Source organism: Leiobunum rupestre, chromosome 4 (assembly GCF_980474605.1).
Source record: "Leiobunum rupestre chromosome 4, qqLeiRupe1.1.hap1, whole genome shotgun sequence".
In the NCBI taxonomy this organism is placed as follows: Eukaryota; Metazoa; Arthropoda; class Arachnida; order Opiliones; family Sclerosomatidae; genus Leiobunum; species Leiobunum rupestre.
In genome coordinates this window covers 19848891-19868175 of record NC_143387.1, presented here as the reverse complement: position 1 = coordinate 19868175, position 19285 = coordinate 19848891, and the positions used below count along the sequence as shown (strand labels likewise).

General features: G+C 37.2%; 3 protein-coding genes across 3 annotated transcripts; 2 read left to right on the top strand and 1 right to left on the bottom strand.

Annotated features, from left to right (window-relative positions):
* Positions 1-46: 46 nt before the first annotated feature.
* On the top strand, positions 47-1030 carry LOC149946576 (sulfotransferase 1B1-like). Its single transcript, XM_090170822.1, has one exon. The coding sequence runs from the start codon at positions 47-49 to the stop codon at positions 1028-1030; it is 984 nt and encodes a 327-aa protein (XP_090026948.1).
* A 6420-nt stretch (positions 1031-7450) lies between these two features.
* Positions 7451-8187, top strand: LOC149946575 (uncharacterized). Its single transcript, XM_090171694.1, has 2 exons — positions 7451-7560; positions 7630-8187. Exons 1-2 carry the CDS (start codon positions 7494-7496, stop codon positions 8109-8111), a joined length of 549 nt encoding a protein of 182 aa, XP_090027820.1. The 5' UTR covers positions 7451-7493; the 3' UTR covers positions 8112-8187.
* A 3563-nt stretch (positions 8188-11750) lies between these two features.
* On the bottom strand, positions 11751-12487 carry LOC149946574 (uncharacterized). Its single transcript, XM_090171650.1, has 2 exons — positions 12378-12487; positions 11751-12308 (listed from the first exon to the last, which is right to left on the bottom strand). Exons 1-2 carry the CDS (start codon positions 12442-12444, stop codon positions 11827-11829), a joined length of 549 nt encoding a protein of 182 aa, XP_090027776.1. The 5' UTR covers positions 12445-12487; the 3' UTR covers positions 11751-11826.
* Positions 12488-19285: the final 6798 nt, after the last annotated feature.

The window sequence follows — 19285 nt, the reverse complement described above, 5'->3', positions numbered from 1 at the left end:
ATATTTCAGATCTTCGTTGTTTTGCATCTATTAAGTAGCTGTAAATATGCCTTTGAAAGACGGCGTTTTGGTTCCGGATTACAAACTAGTGGATGGATTTAATCTGTTGGCCGCTTTCTCGGATCAGGCCTTGAGGGATACCATTAACCACAAGCCAAAACCGGGCGACATACTGCTGACAGCATTTCCAAAGTGTGGGAGCACGTGGACCCAACAAATTTTATTGCTACTATTCAACGACTGCCAACCATTGGCCAACCCCAGAGATTTCCTGATGAAGTGTCCCTATTTGGAGATGTTGGGCGTGGACGCCTTGGATATCCAATCGGAACCGAGGCTCGCGAAGATTCACCTCCCTTATCACTTGGCACCCAAGTCACCCGAGGCTAAATACGTCTTCGTGGTTCGAAACCCGAAAGACTGTTGCGTGTCTTTCTTCCATCATTCTCGCACGAACTTGTACGACTTTGCGGAAGGATCCTTCGACGTCTACTTCGATTTGTTCATCAACGGCGGAAACGACTACGGGGATTTCTTCGACCACACTCTCTCCTGGTACGAACGGAGAAACGACCCCAACGTCCTGTTCCTCTACTACGAAAACATGAAGAAAGACATCAAGACGGCCATCACCCAAATAGGCACCTTCCTGGGTCCGAAATATCAAGCTCTGGTGGAAGATCCGGACAAGATGGCCGACTTGGTTCGCTATTCCAGTTTCCAATACATGAAGGAGAATATCAACGACGAATCTTCGGGAGGCATTGATCAAATTGTCAAATCGGGCATAGACATCGATAGTCTGCCCTTACCGAGCGGAATGAAGTTCATGATCAAGTATTTAAAGGATAGAAAAACGTCTTTTGGCGATTTCCAACTGGTGCGAAAGGGCATTGTCGGCGACTGGAAAGGCCATTTTACCGAAGAGCAAAACAGCAAAATGAATGAAAAAATCGAACGGAAGTTAAAAAGCACCGAAATTCCGAAATGTACACTTTCTGGAAGAGTATTGGTTGTATATAGTACATAAATAAAATTATAATTATTAATAACGTCATTTCTTTATATGGTGAAACAGAGTATGTTAATGGGAAGCATTTTGAACTATTAATACCAAAGTAAATCAGCAGATGGAGCTGCCCGTTGTACCTTTCGCTGGTGTTCCAATTTTACTACGCCATCTACAAATCAGTTATACTTAAATTAAAAAAATTTTGAATTTTATTTATAAAATATATTAAATTAATAATAAAATAGTATAATTGGAAGTTTCATTTAAATCAAGTAATAATAAAAATAAATTCTCAAATAAAATAATACTTTAATTTAATTATTATTATATTACCAACTTTTAGTAGTATTTAATATAATGAGATAGATTGGTTGTAAAAGCCGTTTACCTCCTAAAAGCTATAGCTTATTAATTTAATCCAATTAGCTAATGAAGTTCTATTATACTCCTATTAGATTATAATAAAATTACCATTACATGAATTTTCCTCCTTTTATGGTTTCAGCTTGTAGTAATAAAAATTTGGCTGGGCGGGGCGGGGGGGGGGGATAGGTTTTTTTTTTTTAATTAGGGGGTCTGACGTATTTTAAGAATTTTAACGTGTACTGCTGGTATTGCGTGATACCAATGAGCCCTTGCACCTGGTCGTATCTCTGATAAAGAAATTACTTTTCATTCTGGGCTCCTTAAAAAACTTGAAATGGGGGACTCTGTGATGGCAGATCGTGGGTTTGTTATTAAAGAGATGTTGGATGAGATAGGAGTATCGTTAAACATACCACCATTTTTAGACGGTGCACCACAGTTAAGTTTGGAAAAAGAAATTGCTACCAGAAACATTGCTAGTTTAAGAATTCATGTAGAACGAGTTATTTCGGCTGTTGAAATTTGTGTTCCCAAACAATATGCATGATAAGTTAGATAAAATTTGGAAAATTTGTTGTTATTTGGTCAATTTTATAGGAGATCCCTGGCTCGATAAAACGCCTTCTTAAAATGTATTTTTTTATTATCACAAACTCATTTCCTTTTTAAAAAAACATCTTGATATAGTTAGCATTAAGCATTTATAAAAATTTTAAATAAAATATTTTAGGACCAGAAAACTAAAAAAAAACGTAATTCTTAACACCATAAAAACTTTTTAGGAACTCATTATTTGTAACATTTTTAGGAACTCATTCATAACATTTTTTAGTACTTGTTGGAACTTAATTTTAATTTGATCAATTTGACTATGTATATCAGTCTTAAAGGTCGACCACATGAATTTTTGGTTAATTCTGTTTCCAACTGGAAGTAGGCTTACTGCATAGCTCATGTGCCTTGCAGCCAGCCTACTTCCAGTTCAAGACAGAGTAAATCGAAAATTCATGTCATCGACCTTTAAGGTTTATTCTTTCTTTGCGAAGTGAGTAAAAGAAAAACTAGAGATCTTTGGCAACATTGCAGTTTCCCATAAATTTTTGTCTAATATATCACACCAATTAAGGCAGGTAATTGCTAATTGCCCCATTATTTGAAAATAGTACATATGTGTACGTGAAAAAACAATATCACCATTGCGTTCCTTAATAAAAACTGGTTTTAACTGAACCGTAGCTTCTTTAACCGTTAAACCCAATTCTTTGGCTTTGGCTAATGTCTTAATTTCGAGCAGTCCCCATTCATTAATATCACTGTCATATATCAATCTATCGGGTGAGTAGCGAGAGCCGCTGACAAAAAAACAAAAGTAAATTTTTTTTAAAAGTGATTATAACGTATAAAAAGAGTTGATTTACCTTTCATTTCCTTGAAAATGCCGATTAATTCTCCATCTTTTTCATAATGAATCAAAAACCAACATAACACCGTACGGTAGGATTCAATGTTGAAGATGGGTCAGATTATAGCGCCACAGCCAACGTAGCAGCCACAAATGGGCTGATTGAGCGGCCCGCTATGGGGCGAGAGAACGCGAGCGCATGTGCAGTGGGCCGTGCTCGGCAAAACCCCACGACGTTGAGGCTCGACGCAAAAATATTGCAATAGGCCTAACGGGGATTTTTTTGCGTCGTGACGTTTTTGCTCGAATGAAAAACCAGCCTTTATTCCAATATTGAACAATTCCTTAATTTACATCGCAATTTGGGCAGTAATATGGTCAACCGTCAAATGGTAATTTTTTTTATTGGGGGAAATATTTGGTGCGGATAATACAGTTACGGGCTTCTGTCACCCAATGGATTGTATAATTTGTAGGGCTGTTCGAGTAGTGGTTTTAGGCATGGCCAACTTCGCGCGCTCACTACGCTCGCACCAGGCGGCCTACCCAAAGAATTTCAAATCCATGTATTTTGGCGCGAAATAAAAGTTTGGTTTTTATTTTCTTCGACGGCCGTCGGGAGTGCCACTTCCGGACCTTAAAGTCGGCTACAACTTGACCATAATGAGTACAGATGAAATTATTTAAATATCACGAAATTATAGTTATTTTATACTTAGGTTATAACTTAAAAGTTCAATTTCCATATATAACCCCTTAAATACTTCATTACTTAGGTAATTTTTAAATAGTTTGCATGAATAGTTAAGCCTTGTCGGATTTTAGATTTGTCGTCTTTTAAAACAATTTTCGCACCGGGAAATTCGAACACTTGATAAATACTTAATGCTGAATGATATTTGGTTAATGTAAAAAGATATTTATTTCATTTTTCAATTATTATTTAAAGTTGTTACATATCAATAATTTTTGTAGAAATTACCCAGAAATGCCTTCGAGTTGTGTTCCCTATGGCCCATCTGTAAAAGGCAAAACACCTGGAAATTCTTTCCACGAGTTTCCTTCTGATGGGGCGTTGAGAGGCATGTGGCTAGAAAATATCTCTCGGGATAATTTCGAGCGTTGTATGTAGTTTACACTTTTGTGAAACAGATTACCGTAAAGGTCTTAAATGAAGAAAGCCGGAAAAAACGTCAATACCTATGGTATTCCCACAGTATCCATCTTATATGATACCAGGAATACATACCTCTAGCTAGGAATGGTTATCTTGCCGTACGATAAAAAATTCCTCTTCTCGCGCGCGTCTTCCCTCTTTAGGAGTTTTAACCCCGCGCAACCTCCCGTTTTTACAACTGTAGTTTTGTTGTCAACTCTACACTCTTTTACGCGGTAATTACCTGGGCGCGTCCATGTTTGGTTTTTCCCTTTCAGCCCCATCCTCCATTACGGATACCCAAAGAGTGGATGCTAGACTCCCCGCTGAGGGCAGAGGCAATGGCCGACGAGTGGGAGGCGAGTAAGAGGGGTAAAATAAAGGCGCGAAAAAGATTGTATACTCGGTATTTCTGGGGAGTACAGGAAACTTTGGTAGGAGATTGTTAAGCCAATGAAACTCGTAAGAAAAGACACGTATGCTCTGACGTCAAAATGACTTAAAAAAACAGTCCCCTAGATAGAGACGGAAATCGGCCGAGATAATCATTCCAAGTTCGAGTTATGTATTCCTGATGATACCAAATGCGTCGAGTAAAGGGGTCATTCCATGTGAAATCAGGCAATTTCAAATATTTGCCCCACGGTACCATAACCGATTTTGATGAAACTTTACACAGTTAAACTTTAGACATTTTTAGTGGTAGGTTCAAAATTTTAAGTCTTAATTCGATATTGTTTCTGAGATATTAAATTTTTAAAAAGGCCTTACAGACGGTAAGGAGATGTCACGTTCCAAATCAAGTGATTTTGACACCCGATATCTAGAGAATGACTTCAAAGAAAAAATTTAAACTTTTTTTACTGTTTAAGTGGGTGGTATAGAGTATATCTATCTCAAAACCCTTCCTCGAAACGGTTCTGTTTTTTCGTCGTAAATTTTGAAAAACGCAAAACTTTTCATCTAAACGAATAAATAGGCACATAAAAAGAACCGATAATTTTCGAATTACTATCGGATCAGAAATTCTAATACGCGTTTCTGATAGTGTTTGCCCTGTAGAATTCGAAAATAATAGTCATTTTGCACTGCGACCAAAAGTTCATTAGATAAAGAACACCAAAAATGATAAAATATTAAAAATAACAAAAACACGATAGCTTTCAAAGCCGCGCCAAGGTACCTACGCAATTGAAAGTCCTACAAAAGTATACATTGCCTGAAAGCTTTTGTTTCATTGGATATAATATCCAAAATTCAAAGGTGATATAAGATTCCTTCATAAGTAAACATGATAACAAACTAGAATGAAAATTAAAAGAAATTGCGACTTCGGTGGGCGTCACAATATTAGGTAAAACGCTTTAAAAGCGAATACATTGAACAGACATTTATTTTTTGTGGATCAGGTCGTGTACAAAATGTTTACTATATTATTGAGGGAATGACGAAAAAAATCGATGATCTTTTATATCTTTGATTTCTTCCTAAGTTACGTTTATATATATTTTTTTTAAATACGCGTGAAGTTGAAAATTTAACGTAACGACTGTCCAGACACTGAAGCCAGTCATATTTGTTTAGCAAAAATTTAGTTTAGTTTAGTGTACTTTTTTGGGTTCACGAGTCGCACAATAGCTGTATTGTGGTTTTTAAACTCAATTCAAGTTACCTGGTTTTGGAAATAAGGTAGCGAACAAGTTTTTCGAATTACCTGGTTTTGGAAATAAGGTGGCGAAACGCAAACACGTTCATTTAATTTAATTTTTATAAAAACTAAGTTTTTCGAGTTACCTGGTTTTGAAAAAAAGGCGGTGAACAAGTTTTTCGAGTTACCTGGTTTTGTAAATAAGGCAGCGAAACGCGAACCCGTTCATTTAAATTAATTTTTATAAAAACCAAGTTTTATGAGTTACCTGGTTTTGGAAATAATGTAGAGAAACGCGAACGAGTTAGATGGCACCTCTATCAATTGGCACGAAATTCAAATATGACAATAGTGCCTAAGCGGGTGGTGGGGTACATTTATTTGAAAATCGATCAAAAACACTAAAGTGGGGAAATGCCCCACTTCTCGGGCTCCGATCCCCAAAATTACGAAACTCCCGTAGAGGCTATAATAGTGCCTACCGATTGAGATATCAACCGCCTTTGTACCACTAACGTACCGCGAGCAATCGTGTGTACGGCAGCGGCGGCGGCGGCTACACAGTAGGTGATCGTAATACACACAAATCCCTAAGGATTGTGTGTAAAAACCGTTATCCATTCAAAGTATTTTTTGTTTGTACGTCTTGTACCTCACAAAGTTGCAAAAACCCCTCTTTGAATTTAGAGCAGCTTATTCGATTAATCGGGTACCCGACTATGAAATTTTTTGGTACTAGATAATCGACGAGTATTTTCCAATTATTTATTCGAGGTCTAGTTCGAGTAGTTGAACTCAAAAATACCAAGTAATCGATGATTTTCGAGTACTCGCACAGCCCTAAGCATTTGGTTGATACCAGTGACGATGGAATTTAGTTTGCATGGGTGGAAATAGCTACGTATTTGTAAACCACAAAATGACAAAGAAAAACATTTTGTGTCAATAATATCAAATACAATAGTGATTAAGAAATTACACTTAATTACAAGTAATTAACAGCAAATTTTCGATTCCCCGAGTTGGGGCTTCATTCAATCCTAATTTATAAACCGACACCAAGCTAATATAGCGAAAATATTTGGCACCCCCCCCCCCCCCATTGCCTCTGGAAAACCACATTATTTTGTTTTATTCTAAAAAAAAGTGTACTTTTCATGTTTCAAGAAAAATGAGTTTAATTTATAATTCAACAAATCCATTTTACATGGAATACATTGCGCCCCTTTGACGCCCCTTAGCCTTTGGCGTCCGGTGCCGATACTAGTGCAACCCCTTCACCATGCCTCTGACGGTGCCCTTACAGTGAACGTTATAGGAAAAATTTCGCCCAGACCTTTGGCAAAAAAAGCTCGGTGAAGTATAAATGTAAATTAAAAATAACTCAATATATCTTAACTCTCTTCTCTAATACCTGTTCCTGAACGAATGACACAGGGCTACCTATATATGACCTTCTTTCCTCAGCTTTTTCCTATAGTTTCATGATTATTATTCCCTCCTTTAAAGTTTTTCTTTGATATGGTATTGTGAGAAATTTCGAATCGCAGAAAAACATTTATATTTTCAAGTGTGTCAAAAAATGAAACTTAAAATAATTTTACATTTCGTTTTCAGATTTTGAGTACGATTATGTGATATTTTTTGTCATTTCCAATATATAGTGAATATATCTACTAGGTTATAAAAACTTTTATCTAGATATATAATTTTTTATGTCATAACATTGATTCTTTAATAATAAAAATGTTTAATTTGCTAATCAAACACGTTCAAAAAGCTCTATAGTTTTTTTGGTCACCATTTACGTTACGTGAGACCATATAAAAGGATAGCACGTTGAAAAGAAGGGCATTCCAGCTTCAAGTCACTTCCGTCCAATAACACGTCCTCTTCGTTATAGTGCAGTATGTCAGTCGCGATGGAAACCGTGCTGTGTTGCGTAGTATTGGTTGCCGTAATTACTTCATCGACAGGTAAAGTACTTAATTTTTAATATCACTGAAGTTAAGAATGCATGCTAAGATTTTCTAGTTTTCCTCCAGGCGATGTAGTTGACGATATATTTGGAACGCAATTACCAGTGACCGAGTTAACGCCGTCATTGGCCGATGGACACGGAAGTGACGTCTTCAAACCGATGATCATTTCTCACGTGTTTCATTTCATATTTGGCAAGAATGCTTTTTCCAATGATACGCAGAACGGAACGTCCATAGCAGTTTATGACGCAACAACCGACGGTGCGGATGGTTCGAGCAAGGTGCCGCCGACCGAGTCTACTGGCTCTACGACTGACGTTCCATCGAGTACATCCGTCACACCTTCGTCCCCAGTAGAGCCCACCGTCGACCCGGACGAAGATGACGATGGTCCTGGTATCGGAGCGGGTTGCCTCGCGGCGATCATAATGGGTGGTGTGGCCGGAGGCGTCGCCATCATCTTCGTGGTCATCTTCGTACTCCAGAAGCTGGGGAGAAGGCGTTCTGCCGACGAGGCCGATCCCTTACTCGAAAACGATTCTTGAGTTCATCGTATCCATTTAATTTAATTTATTGTTGCATGTAGTTCATTGTTTTTAAATAAATGTTTTCAATTCGTAATACTACTTTAAAAATTATTTTTCAATCGCACGCGACGGAGGTAGGTAGATCTAAGTTTTGTATTAAAGAAACTGAGGTGGATAATCTCCTTTTAAAGATGGACGAAGGCTTGAAGAGGTTGAAAGCTCAAGTTTCTTCAGTAAAACTAACAATTACAAATTCGTGTCTTTCTTGTTGAAAGTACTTGATAGATGAACAAATATATTGTTTGGCTTGTTCTTTAATTTTCACGTAGACGGTATTTCGAAAATGGGGATTATCCAACCTTGTCACGTGGTCTATGAACGTCGGCTGTTTCGGTAGTCATTTTTTTTTCACGATATACGTAAAAGATCTCTTACTGTTCTACTATTATTAAATATGATGTTTAATATAATTTTGTTAACTGAGTTTGCAGGGTGGTTCATTGTGTTGCGGTAAACGTTGTAGAAGCTTTTCTTTTGGTTAAATCTTAATTTTAAATCATTTTCAAAGTAGACCTATATTTTAAGATGAATTACGCCTTGTCCGAAAAACATTTTAAAAGTTAGATTTGAATATAATCATACCTTTTTTCTAGTTGCCAAGTTCATCTTCAGCAACTATGTTTTTATATCAAAACCGTTTGAATCATTAAAACCTAATATTTAAATAAATTAGTCTAAGATGTGGAACACTGCAACTGAACTAATAGGATAAAGATGATTTCGATAAAAAATTCAAGTCGATTTAATAAAATGCCTTAAACGTTGTGGAAAAGTGTATTCCTCGAATTTAACAACTATATTTATTTGGCTAATGGGGGGATCGAACCCCTAACCTTCGGGTTAATAGTACGATACTCTAACCATCTGAGTTAATGAACCGATGAAAGCGGTTCTGATTAAATAGTAAAGTCGATTTTACAAAATGCTTCAACCGTTGTGTAAAAGTGTATTTGTTGAATAGACTCGAATTAATGGAGACAGCTTGGAACGACAAAAGTTCTTCTGTAGCCCCTTTTTGGCGGGGTGAAATTCCACTTTCGTTTAGCATTGCCAATCGTGTTATTATTATCGTACAATTCGCTAAACCTTTCAATTTTCTCCGAACTTTAATTTCAATCGCGTGCTATATAGAACGCTTTTTGCAATAATTTAAAAATAGTTCCAATATTTGGGCGATAATTAAAGAAGTTTTAGAACGTACCATTTTTTTAACCTTAAGAATGTAAATAGAGGGTTATAATATGCCAATATACAAATTTAAAATTTCCTCCAATATAAAGGTGAGTCACGGCCAACTATGGTCAAGTGCTACCACACTAAAGCGATTATTCAAAGTTGCCCGTACTTATGTAAAACAATATAATTTCATTTTTCTGGCCTGGCAACGCTGAGTTACTTTCGTTATTCAGAACGCTCATCGTCACCAAATAGTGTCATTTCGGAATAATTTTGCTTTTGAAACGGTTACAATTTAGAATAAGTTTGCCTCACCGGTTTGTGAATATTCGAAAGTAATAAATAAGTGTGGCACTTACTTTTCAAAGTCGTGTATGGCCAGAAGTAATAAATAAGTGTGGAACTTACTTATCGAAGCCAGATGTAATATTTTTGCTCTGTAAAGATGGTACTTATGCCTATGTAAAACTTCCCAAATGCGTTTTTTACTGCAAGCCAAATCCTTACTCGCCGCGGCACAACTACAACGTGGGTATGCGGCAAAATAGGCTAAAACAGTGTTTTCAAAGTGCAAATCCCGCTGACCAGGCCCACGAAATCGAGGTTGTGCGTTACCATACTGGTGAAAGTCATTTACAGCTCGCCTTACAGTAGTTGTGGATGGTCTTCTATCTGGATGTCGCTGACTCGCTGCTCAAAGATCTCACTCACTTGTCGTAGATTTCGTCCACCTTCCGCGTGGTAAATGGTCACTAGTTCCGTACGATCCGCTCTGGAATATTAAGGCATGATTGTTAAAATGTTACATAGTTTGTATTACAGTTATTTAAATACTAAATAAATTTAAGGTTTTTACTGACCTTTAAGCCTGTGGTATATTTATCTTCTCGCCCAGTGTTTTTTTCAGGCATCTCTCCGGAAAAAGTCTATCGCCCCCCCCCCCCCCCGGAGCTTCACCTTTTTCCGACGCCACTGCCAGGCGTGCATGGAGTGGTACGCTCGCCACTGGATACCGGCACCCCCGGATGTCTGGAAAACCCCCCCGAAGAAAATTTTCTGAAAGAAACACTGTTCTCGCCTTTCAGGGTTAACATAGGTTGCGAATACGACTAGATGCAAACACAGTCCTATTAGATTAAAAAACTAATAGGAAAAAGTCAATAGCTAAATGATCCATATTGTGGTTTCAAAAAGAGTACCACGCCTCGTAACCCCCGAAATGTGAAATACTTTATTTCAAAACGATGAATAGGGTGAAACGGTTCAGCACATTGGCCAGCAAGGTCGCCAGATCTTACGTAATTTAAATCACCATTAAAAATTTATTTAATTAATTTAATTTCTTCGCCATTGTCTCCTCGATTTTTCAGTGGTGTTTATTGCATTAAACACCAGATTAACAAATTTCTGACTTTCATAAAGTTACACTACTCTCCCAATGGAATTCAAAAAAAGTTATTTTAGCTTGCCCAACTTATCACTTTTTCAAGACATATTTTTTCAGCCAACGCTATTTGTACGTTTTCGGTGACGCTCTACAATTTTCTCATAGCATATAGCGGTTAAAATTTAAATTTTCAAAAAACGTGAAAATATTTGTCGATTTAGATACAACTGAGCTAAAAAAGTTATATATATAAATATTAGCCAAATAAATATAGTTGTTAAATTCGAGGAATACACTTTTCCACAACGTTTAAGGCATTTCATGAAATCGACTTGAATTTTTTATCGAAATCATCTTTACCCTATTAGTTCAGTTGCAGTGTTCCACATCTTAGACTAATTTATTCAAATATTAGGTTTTAATGATTCAAACGGTTTTGATATAAAAACATAGTTGCTGAAGATGAACTTGGCAACTAGAAAAAAGGTATGATTATATTCAAATCTAACTTTTAAAATGTTTTTCGGACAAGGCGTAATTCATCTTAAAATATAGGTCTACTTTGAAAATGATTTAAAATTAAGATTTAACCAAAAGAAAAGCTTCTACAACGTTTACCGCAACACAATGAACCACCCTGCAAACTCAGTTAACAAAATTATATTAAACATCATATTTAATAATAGTAGAACAGTAAGAGATCTTTTACGTATATCGTGAAAAAAAAATGACTACCGAAACAGCCGACGTTCATAGACCACGTGACAAGGTTGGATAATCCCCATTTTCGAAATACCGTCTACGTGAAAATTAAAGAACAAGCCAAACAATATATTTGTTCATCTATCAAGTACTTTCAACAAGAAAGACACGAATTTGTAATTGTTAGTTTTACTGAAGAAACTTGAGCTTTCAACCTCTTCAAGCCTTCGTCCATCTTTAAAAGGAGATTATCCACCTCAGTTTCTTTAATACAAAACTTAGATCTACCTACCTCCGTCGCGTGCGATTGAAAAATAATTTTTAAAGTAGTATTACGAATTGAAAACATTTATTTAAAAACAATGAACTACATGCAACAATAAATTAAATTAAATGGATACGATGAACTCAAGAATCGTTTTCGAGTAAGGGATCGGCCTCGTCGGCAGAACGCCTTCTCCCCAGCTTCTGGAGTACGAAGATGACCACGAAGATGATGGCGACGCCTCCGGCCACACCACCCATTATGATCGCCGCGAGGCAACCCGCTCCGATACCAGGACCATCGTCATCTTCGTCCGGGTCGACGGTGGGCTCTACTGGGGACGAAGGTGTGACGGATGTACTCGATGGAACGTCAGTCGTAGAGCCAGTAGACTCGGTCGGCGGCACCTTGCTCGAACCATCCGCACCGTCGGTTGTTGCGTCATAAACTGCTATGGACGTTCCGTTCTGCGTATCATTGGAAAAAGCATTCTTGCCAAATATGAAATGAAACACGTGAGAAATGATCATCGGTTTGAAGACGTCACTTCCGTGTCCATCGGCCAATGACGGCGTTAACTCGGTCACTGGTAATTGCGTTCCAAATATATCGTCAACTACATCGCCTGGAGGAAAACTAGAAAATCTTAGCATGCATTCTTAACTTCAGTGATATTAAAAATTAAGTACTTTACCTGTCGATGAAGTAATTACGGCAACCAATACTACGCAACACAGCACGGTTTCCATCGCGACTGACATACTGCACTATAACGAAGAGGACGTGTTATTGGACGGAAGTGACTTGAAGCTGGAATGCCCTTCTTTTCAACGTGCTATCCTTTTATATGGTCTCACGTAACGTAAATGGTGACCAAAAAAACTATAGAGCTTTTTGAACGTGTTTGATTAGCAAATTAAACATTTTTATTATTAAAGAATCAATGTTATGACATAAAAAATTATATATCTAGATAAAAGTTTTTATAACCTAGTAGATATATTCACTATATATTGGAAATGACAAAAAATATCACATAATCGTACTCAAAATCTGAAAACGAAATGTAAAATTATTTTAAGTTTCATTTTTTGACACACTAGAAAATATAAATGTTTTTCTGCGATTCGAAATTTCTCACAATACCATATCAAAGAAAAACTTTAAAGGAGGGAATAATAATCATGAAACTATAGGAAAAAGCTGAGGAAAGAAGGTCATATATAGGTAGCCCTGTGTCATTCGTTCAGGAACAGGTATTAGAGAAGAGAGTTAAGATATATTGAGTTATTTTTAATTTACATTTATACTTCACCGAGCTTTTTTTGCCAAAGGTCTGGGCGAAATTTTTCCTATAACGTTCACTGTAAGGGCACCGTCAGAGGCATGGTGAAGGGGTTGCACTAGTATCGGCACCGGACGCCAGAGGCTAAGGGGCGTCAAAGGGGCGCAATGTATTCCATGTAAAATGGATTTGTTGAATTATAAATTAAACTCATTTTTCTTGAAACATGAAAAGTACACTTTTTTTAGAATAAAACAAAATAATGTGGTTTTCCAGAGGCAATGGGGGGGGGGGGGGGGGGTGCCAAATATTTTCGCCATATTAGTTTGGTGTCGGTTTATAAATTAGGATTGAATGAAGCCCCAACTCGGGGAATCGAAAATTTGCTGTTAATTACTTGTAATTAAGTGTAATTTCTTAATCACTATTGTATGTGATATTATTGACACAAAATGTTTTTCTTTGTCATTTTGTGGATTACAAATACGTAGCTATTTCCACCCATGCAAACTAAATTCCATCGTCACTGGTATCAACCAAATGCTTAGGGCTGTGCGAGTACTCGAAAATCATCGATTACTTGGTATTTTTGAGTTCGAGCACTAGAACTCGACCTCGAATAAATAATTGGAAAATACTCGTCGATTATCTAGTACCAAAAAATTTCATAGTCGGGTACCCGATTAATCGAATAAGCTGCTCTAAATTCAAAGAGGGGTTTTTGCAACTTTTTGAGGTGGCAATAATAAACGGTACCTACAAGACGTACAAACAAAAAATACTTTGAATGGATCACGGTTTTTAATACGTAGTGCGCATGCGCGGTTTTTCGTCTAACAATATTTAAAAGATTTGGTTTTGGTTTGGGGTGTCACTTCACGAGTAAGGATGTCGGCTGGCGTTAATACTCATATTGTATTGTTATTTTACTATTAATTACTATAATTAGGCTAGTAGACTAGTATACTAGTCTTTTACATCACTTTAATGTTACTAAAGATGTGGAAATTAATGGAATATTTTTCAGCATTGAAAGTTAGATTATACTCATTTTAAATTCAAGTTACTAATTACTCGAATAAAACCAGCTCCTAATCAAGAATACTCGATAACCCGACTCGTTAAAAAAATCTGAATTACCTGACTCGAATAAGATAAAATTTCCCCTTAATCAAGTACTCGATTACTCGACTCGAATACTCGATGAAAAAAAATTCGTACTCGATACCCGACTCAATTGCCTAAAACAAGGCGGCCTGCCCAAAAGATCAAAAATAGCGAAATTCGCTCTTTGCCGCTACGGAGGCCCTGGCGCCACCTCCGGACCTAACTATTAGCATTGAATCGAATTGAACGATTATGGTTTTTCGTTACTTTAAGGAATTTATTGAAAGCTATTCTATATATTCGTCGATGTCAGAGGTAGAATAAACCTTTTGCATGATTTACAACCCTTTTCAAAAATTTATAATTCATTTTCCCCGCCGAGATCGACTATTTCCAAAAGTGCCACCGCCCAGGTGCCAGTGAAAATCACGTGCTTAGAATGGAATGTAAACAAACCGACATCAAACGTTTTGGGTTGGATTTTAAACTATTTTATGGCAAGTTGATAATCTATTAAACTGATATTTTAAGTGATGCAACTAAAATTTTAGAGTAACGAACATAAAAATACTTTTAATATCTTTATGAAATAATTAGATTGACGTAAAAGTTAATAATTGCATTTTTTCATTAAATTTTAAAGACAGATATAGTTGGAATAATAGTGATAATGAACGAAAATATGAATGAACATTGGTAAATAAGTATGAAAACTGGTTGTTACGAATGAACACTGGTAAATATGAATTCTGGTCGTTATGAATGAACACTGGTAAATATGAATACTGGTAGATATGAATTGACACCAGTATAGATATGAATTGACACCGGTAAATATGAATAATGGTAGATATGAATGAACACTGGTAAATATGAATGATAGATATGAAAGAATCCTGGAAAACTTCAGGAAAACAATGAAATATTAACATCCATAATGAAAATGAAAGCAATTAACATTTTCAGAAGTTTTCTCGATTGAGGTTTGCAAACTAGTTCCTTTACTTTCTCAAATCAAATTGTCCTAGTTATGTTATCAACTACGGGTGGTATTATTTGGTCACAGATAAATTTGGCAGATATTGAGGCATGAGTGACATTAAAATTGCACTGCAAAATTGGACACCTGGTAAGTTTCAGCCACACGTGAGCTTCAATATTTTCGCTAATTCTTGGTGATTCTCTTAAATAAGTGTTGAAGTTTACAACATGCACGCAGGTAGGACTTCTAAAGATGATCTGAATAAGGCAATCTGATTACTATTTATCATATAAGATATATCGCCGATAAAAAACCTGAATTATCTGGCTACCTGTTCCTTTTTTTATCTGACCCGCAGCAATCTAGTTTTGTTATCTCGTTTCGGCAACCGACGAGGCCACAGATATAGAAAGCCGTTTTTTTTCTCTGATAAGCGCGTAGATATCTGTCTTTATGATGTCTTTTTTCCGACATCTAGTTGAATGTTTTTTATCCTTTTAAATTTTTGTATAGCAACAAAAAAATGGCTTAGTTCCAAGAAGTCAATATAAAGATATACTAAGAAAGTATATCCGCCGTTATTTAAAAGACAGATCAACCCGTTAAAGTCATTTAAGCTTGTCAGACAAGCGCAAAAGCGTATCCGCGTTCTGCCGTTAGAGTAAAAATCTGTTATCCGCTAAAGGTATCGGATTAAAAATAATCCAGTTCATCTGTTAAAGCATCAGACACCAGATCACCGTTAGAAGCCCTACACGCTGGGCATAGCCGCTTGAGGGTTTAGAAATGAACAAACTGAACGACGCTATAAATAACTAACTATTGATTTATTAATGATGACATTTAAATAATATTTACAAACTATATACAATTAACAAATAATACTAGATTAGTACTGGAGCGACATTACTGCAAGAACTGCAGAAGCTAGATGACAAACCTTAGTCAAACGACAGGTTGTTTTATATACGATCGAAATATTATCTCTAAAGGAGAGAACGGAAAGAACAGATTTCGTTGAGAAAAATATCTTCATTGCTCTTTTTCTTCAACAATAAGGAACTGCTGCCTCAATGAAGCTCAACACTACAGAAGGAACCATTACCAAATCCTTATTTGGGTAACTAAGGCTTCCTCTGTCGGATGTTTTAATTAAGTCTAAAAGTGGTGAATTTGAACAGGGTCCGGAAATGCACTCGAGACACAAGCTACAAATTTCAGCTTGCTCCATTTTAAAGTGGTTCGTTGCGTGTCAGGCTCTTTACTCGACGCATTTGGTATCATATAAGTTGGATACTGTGGGAATACCGTAGGTATTGACGTTTTTTCCGGCTTTCTTCATTTAAGACCTTTACGGTAATCTGTTTCACAAAAGTGTAAACTACATACAACGCTCGAAATTATCCCGAGAGATATTTTCTAGCCACATGCCTCTCAACGGCCCATCAGAAGGAAACTCGTGGAAACAATTTCCAGGTGTTTTGCCTTTTACAGATGGGCCATAGTGAACACAACTCGAAGGCATTTTTGGGTAATTTCCACAGAAATATTCATATGTAACAACTTTAAATAATAATTGAAAAATGAAATAAATATCTTTTTACATTAATCAAATATCATTCAGCATTAAGTAATTATCAAGTGTTCGAAATTCCCGCCGTGAAAATTGTTTTAAAAGACGACAAATCTAAATCCGATAAAGCTTAACGATTCATACAAACTATTTAAAATTACCTAAGTAATGAAGTATTTGAGGGGTTATATATGGAAATTGGACTTTTATATTATAACCTAAATATAAAATAACTATAATTTCGTGATATTTAAATATTTTACAGTACTTTGTACTCATTATGGTCAAGTTTCACGCCATAGAAAACCATGTTTTTTAAATCGTAAAAGAAGCCGGAAGTGGCGCTCCCGACGGCCGTCGATGACAATAAAAACCAAACTTTTATTTCGCGCCAATACATCCCCAGTAGCACATAGGCGCCGAAATACAGTTGGTTAAGAGTCCATGTGTCGGGTAAGAGTCCAAAGTTTGTAGACTGTAAATATTACAATTGGCCGACTGTTCAAATAACTGTCGGTGGTATACTTGTTTCGGGCCTGATTACCGCCAGTCGGCCGACCGTTGCATTAAAGGTCTCTTTGTAGACGGTAAAAATTACAATTGGCCGACTGTTCAAATAACTGTCGGTGGTATACTTGTTTCGGGCCTGATTACCGACAGTCGGCCGACCGTTGCATTAAAGGTCTCTTTGTAGACGGTAAAAATTACAATTGGCCGACTGTTTAGATAACTGTCGGTGGTATACTTGTTTCGGGCCTGATTACCGACAGTCGACCGACCGTTGCATTAAAGGTCTCTTTGTAGACGGTAAAAATTACAATTGGCCGACTGTTCAAATAAATGTCGGTGGTATACTTGTTTCGGGCCTGATTACCGACAGTCGGCCGACCGTTGTATTAAGGTCTCTTTGTAGACGGTAAAAATTACAATTGGCCGACTGTTCAAATAAATGTCGGTGGTATACTTGTTTCGGGCCTGATTACCGACAGTCGGCCGACCGTTGTATTAAGGTCTCTTTGTAGACGGTAAAAATTAGAATTGGCCGACTGTTCAAATAACTGTCGGTGGTATACTTGTTTCGGGCCTGATTACCGACAGTCGGCCGACCGTTGCATTAAAGGTCTCTTTGTAGACGGTAAAAATTACAATTGGCTGACTGTTTAGATAACTGTCGGTGGTATACTTGTTTCGGACCTGATTACCGACAGTCGGCCGACCGTTGCATTAAAGGTCTCTTTGTAGACGGTAAAAATAACCATTGGCCGACTGTTTAAATAACTGTCGGTGGTATACTTGTTCGGGCCTGATTACCGACAGTCGGCCGACCGTTGCATTAAAGGTCTCTTTGAAGACGGTAAAAATTACAATTGGCCGACTGTTCAAATAACTGTCGGTGGTATACTTGTTTCGGACCTGATTACCGACAGTCGGCCGACCGTTGCATTAAAGGTCTCTTTGTAGACGGTAAAAATAACCATTGGCCGACTGTTTAAATAACTGTCGGTGGTATACTTGTTTCGGGCCTGATTACCGACAGTCGGCCGACCGTTGTATTAAAGGTCTCTTTGTAGACGGTAAAAATTACAATTGGCCGACTGTTCAAATAACTGTCGGTGGTATACTTGTTTCGGGCCTGATTACCGACAGTCGGCCGACCGTTGCATTAAAGGTCTCTTTGTAGACGGTAAAAATTACAATTGGCCGACTGTTCAAATAACTGTCGGTGGTATACTTGTTTCGGACCTGATTACCGACAGTCGGCCGACCGTTGCATTAAAGGTCTCTTTGTAGACGGTAAAAATAACCATTGGCCGACTGTTTAAATAACTGTCGGTGGTATACATGTTTCGGACCTGATTACCGACAGTCGGCCGACCGTTGCATTAAAGGTCTCTTTGTAGACGGTAAAAATTACAATTGGCCGACTGTTTAAATAACTGTCGGTGGTATACTTGTTTCTGGCCTGATTACCGACGGTCGGCCGACCGTTGCATTAAAGGTCTCTTTGTAGATGGTAAAATTACAATTGGCCGACTGTTCAAATAATTGTCGGTGGTATACTTGTTTCGGGCCTGACTACCGAAATGTTGGAAATCTGAACATAATTAAAAAATTAAAAAAAATTAATTTTGATATAAATATCTTAACGTTGGAATTCAACGGAAGCCCGAGCGTAAACGATGTCTGCTGAATAGCGATCGCCATGCAATAATTGATGAAGAATTTCACTATAAATTGCAATGGACTGCTCACATATAGGGCACTCTGAATGTATATTAGTTTTACTGATATCAGCAGATTTTCGAGTTAAGCCAGAGTTCCTGATGAGCCCCAAAAAGGGCGAAAGTGGTCTACTGTTGGAATCTCTGGCTAAAATTTTGAATTTTGATTATATTGCACTGTTTAAATTCTGGATGTATTAATAAAATACGTTTTTATAGGTTCATACCAGAATTATACGTAAGAGTTCGTGTTGGGTATGACTCCGAAACGGGGTCGGGTATGAGACCGAAACGGGGTCGGGTGGGTATCCGAAACAGGGTCGGGTATAAATCCGAAACGCGGTCGGGTATGAATCCGAAATGGAGTTGGTATCATTGCAATATTGAGTCGTAATACCTACCCATTGTTCGTCGGAAAGTAATTTCTTTGCCG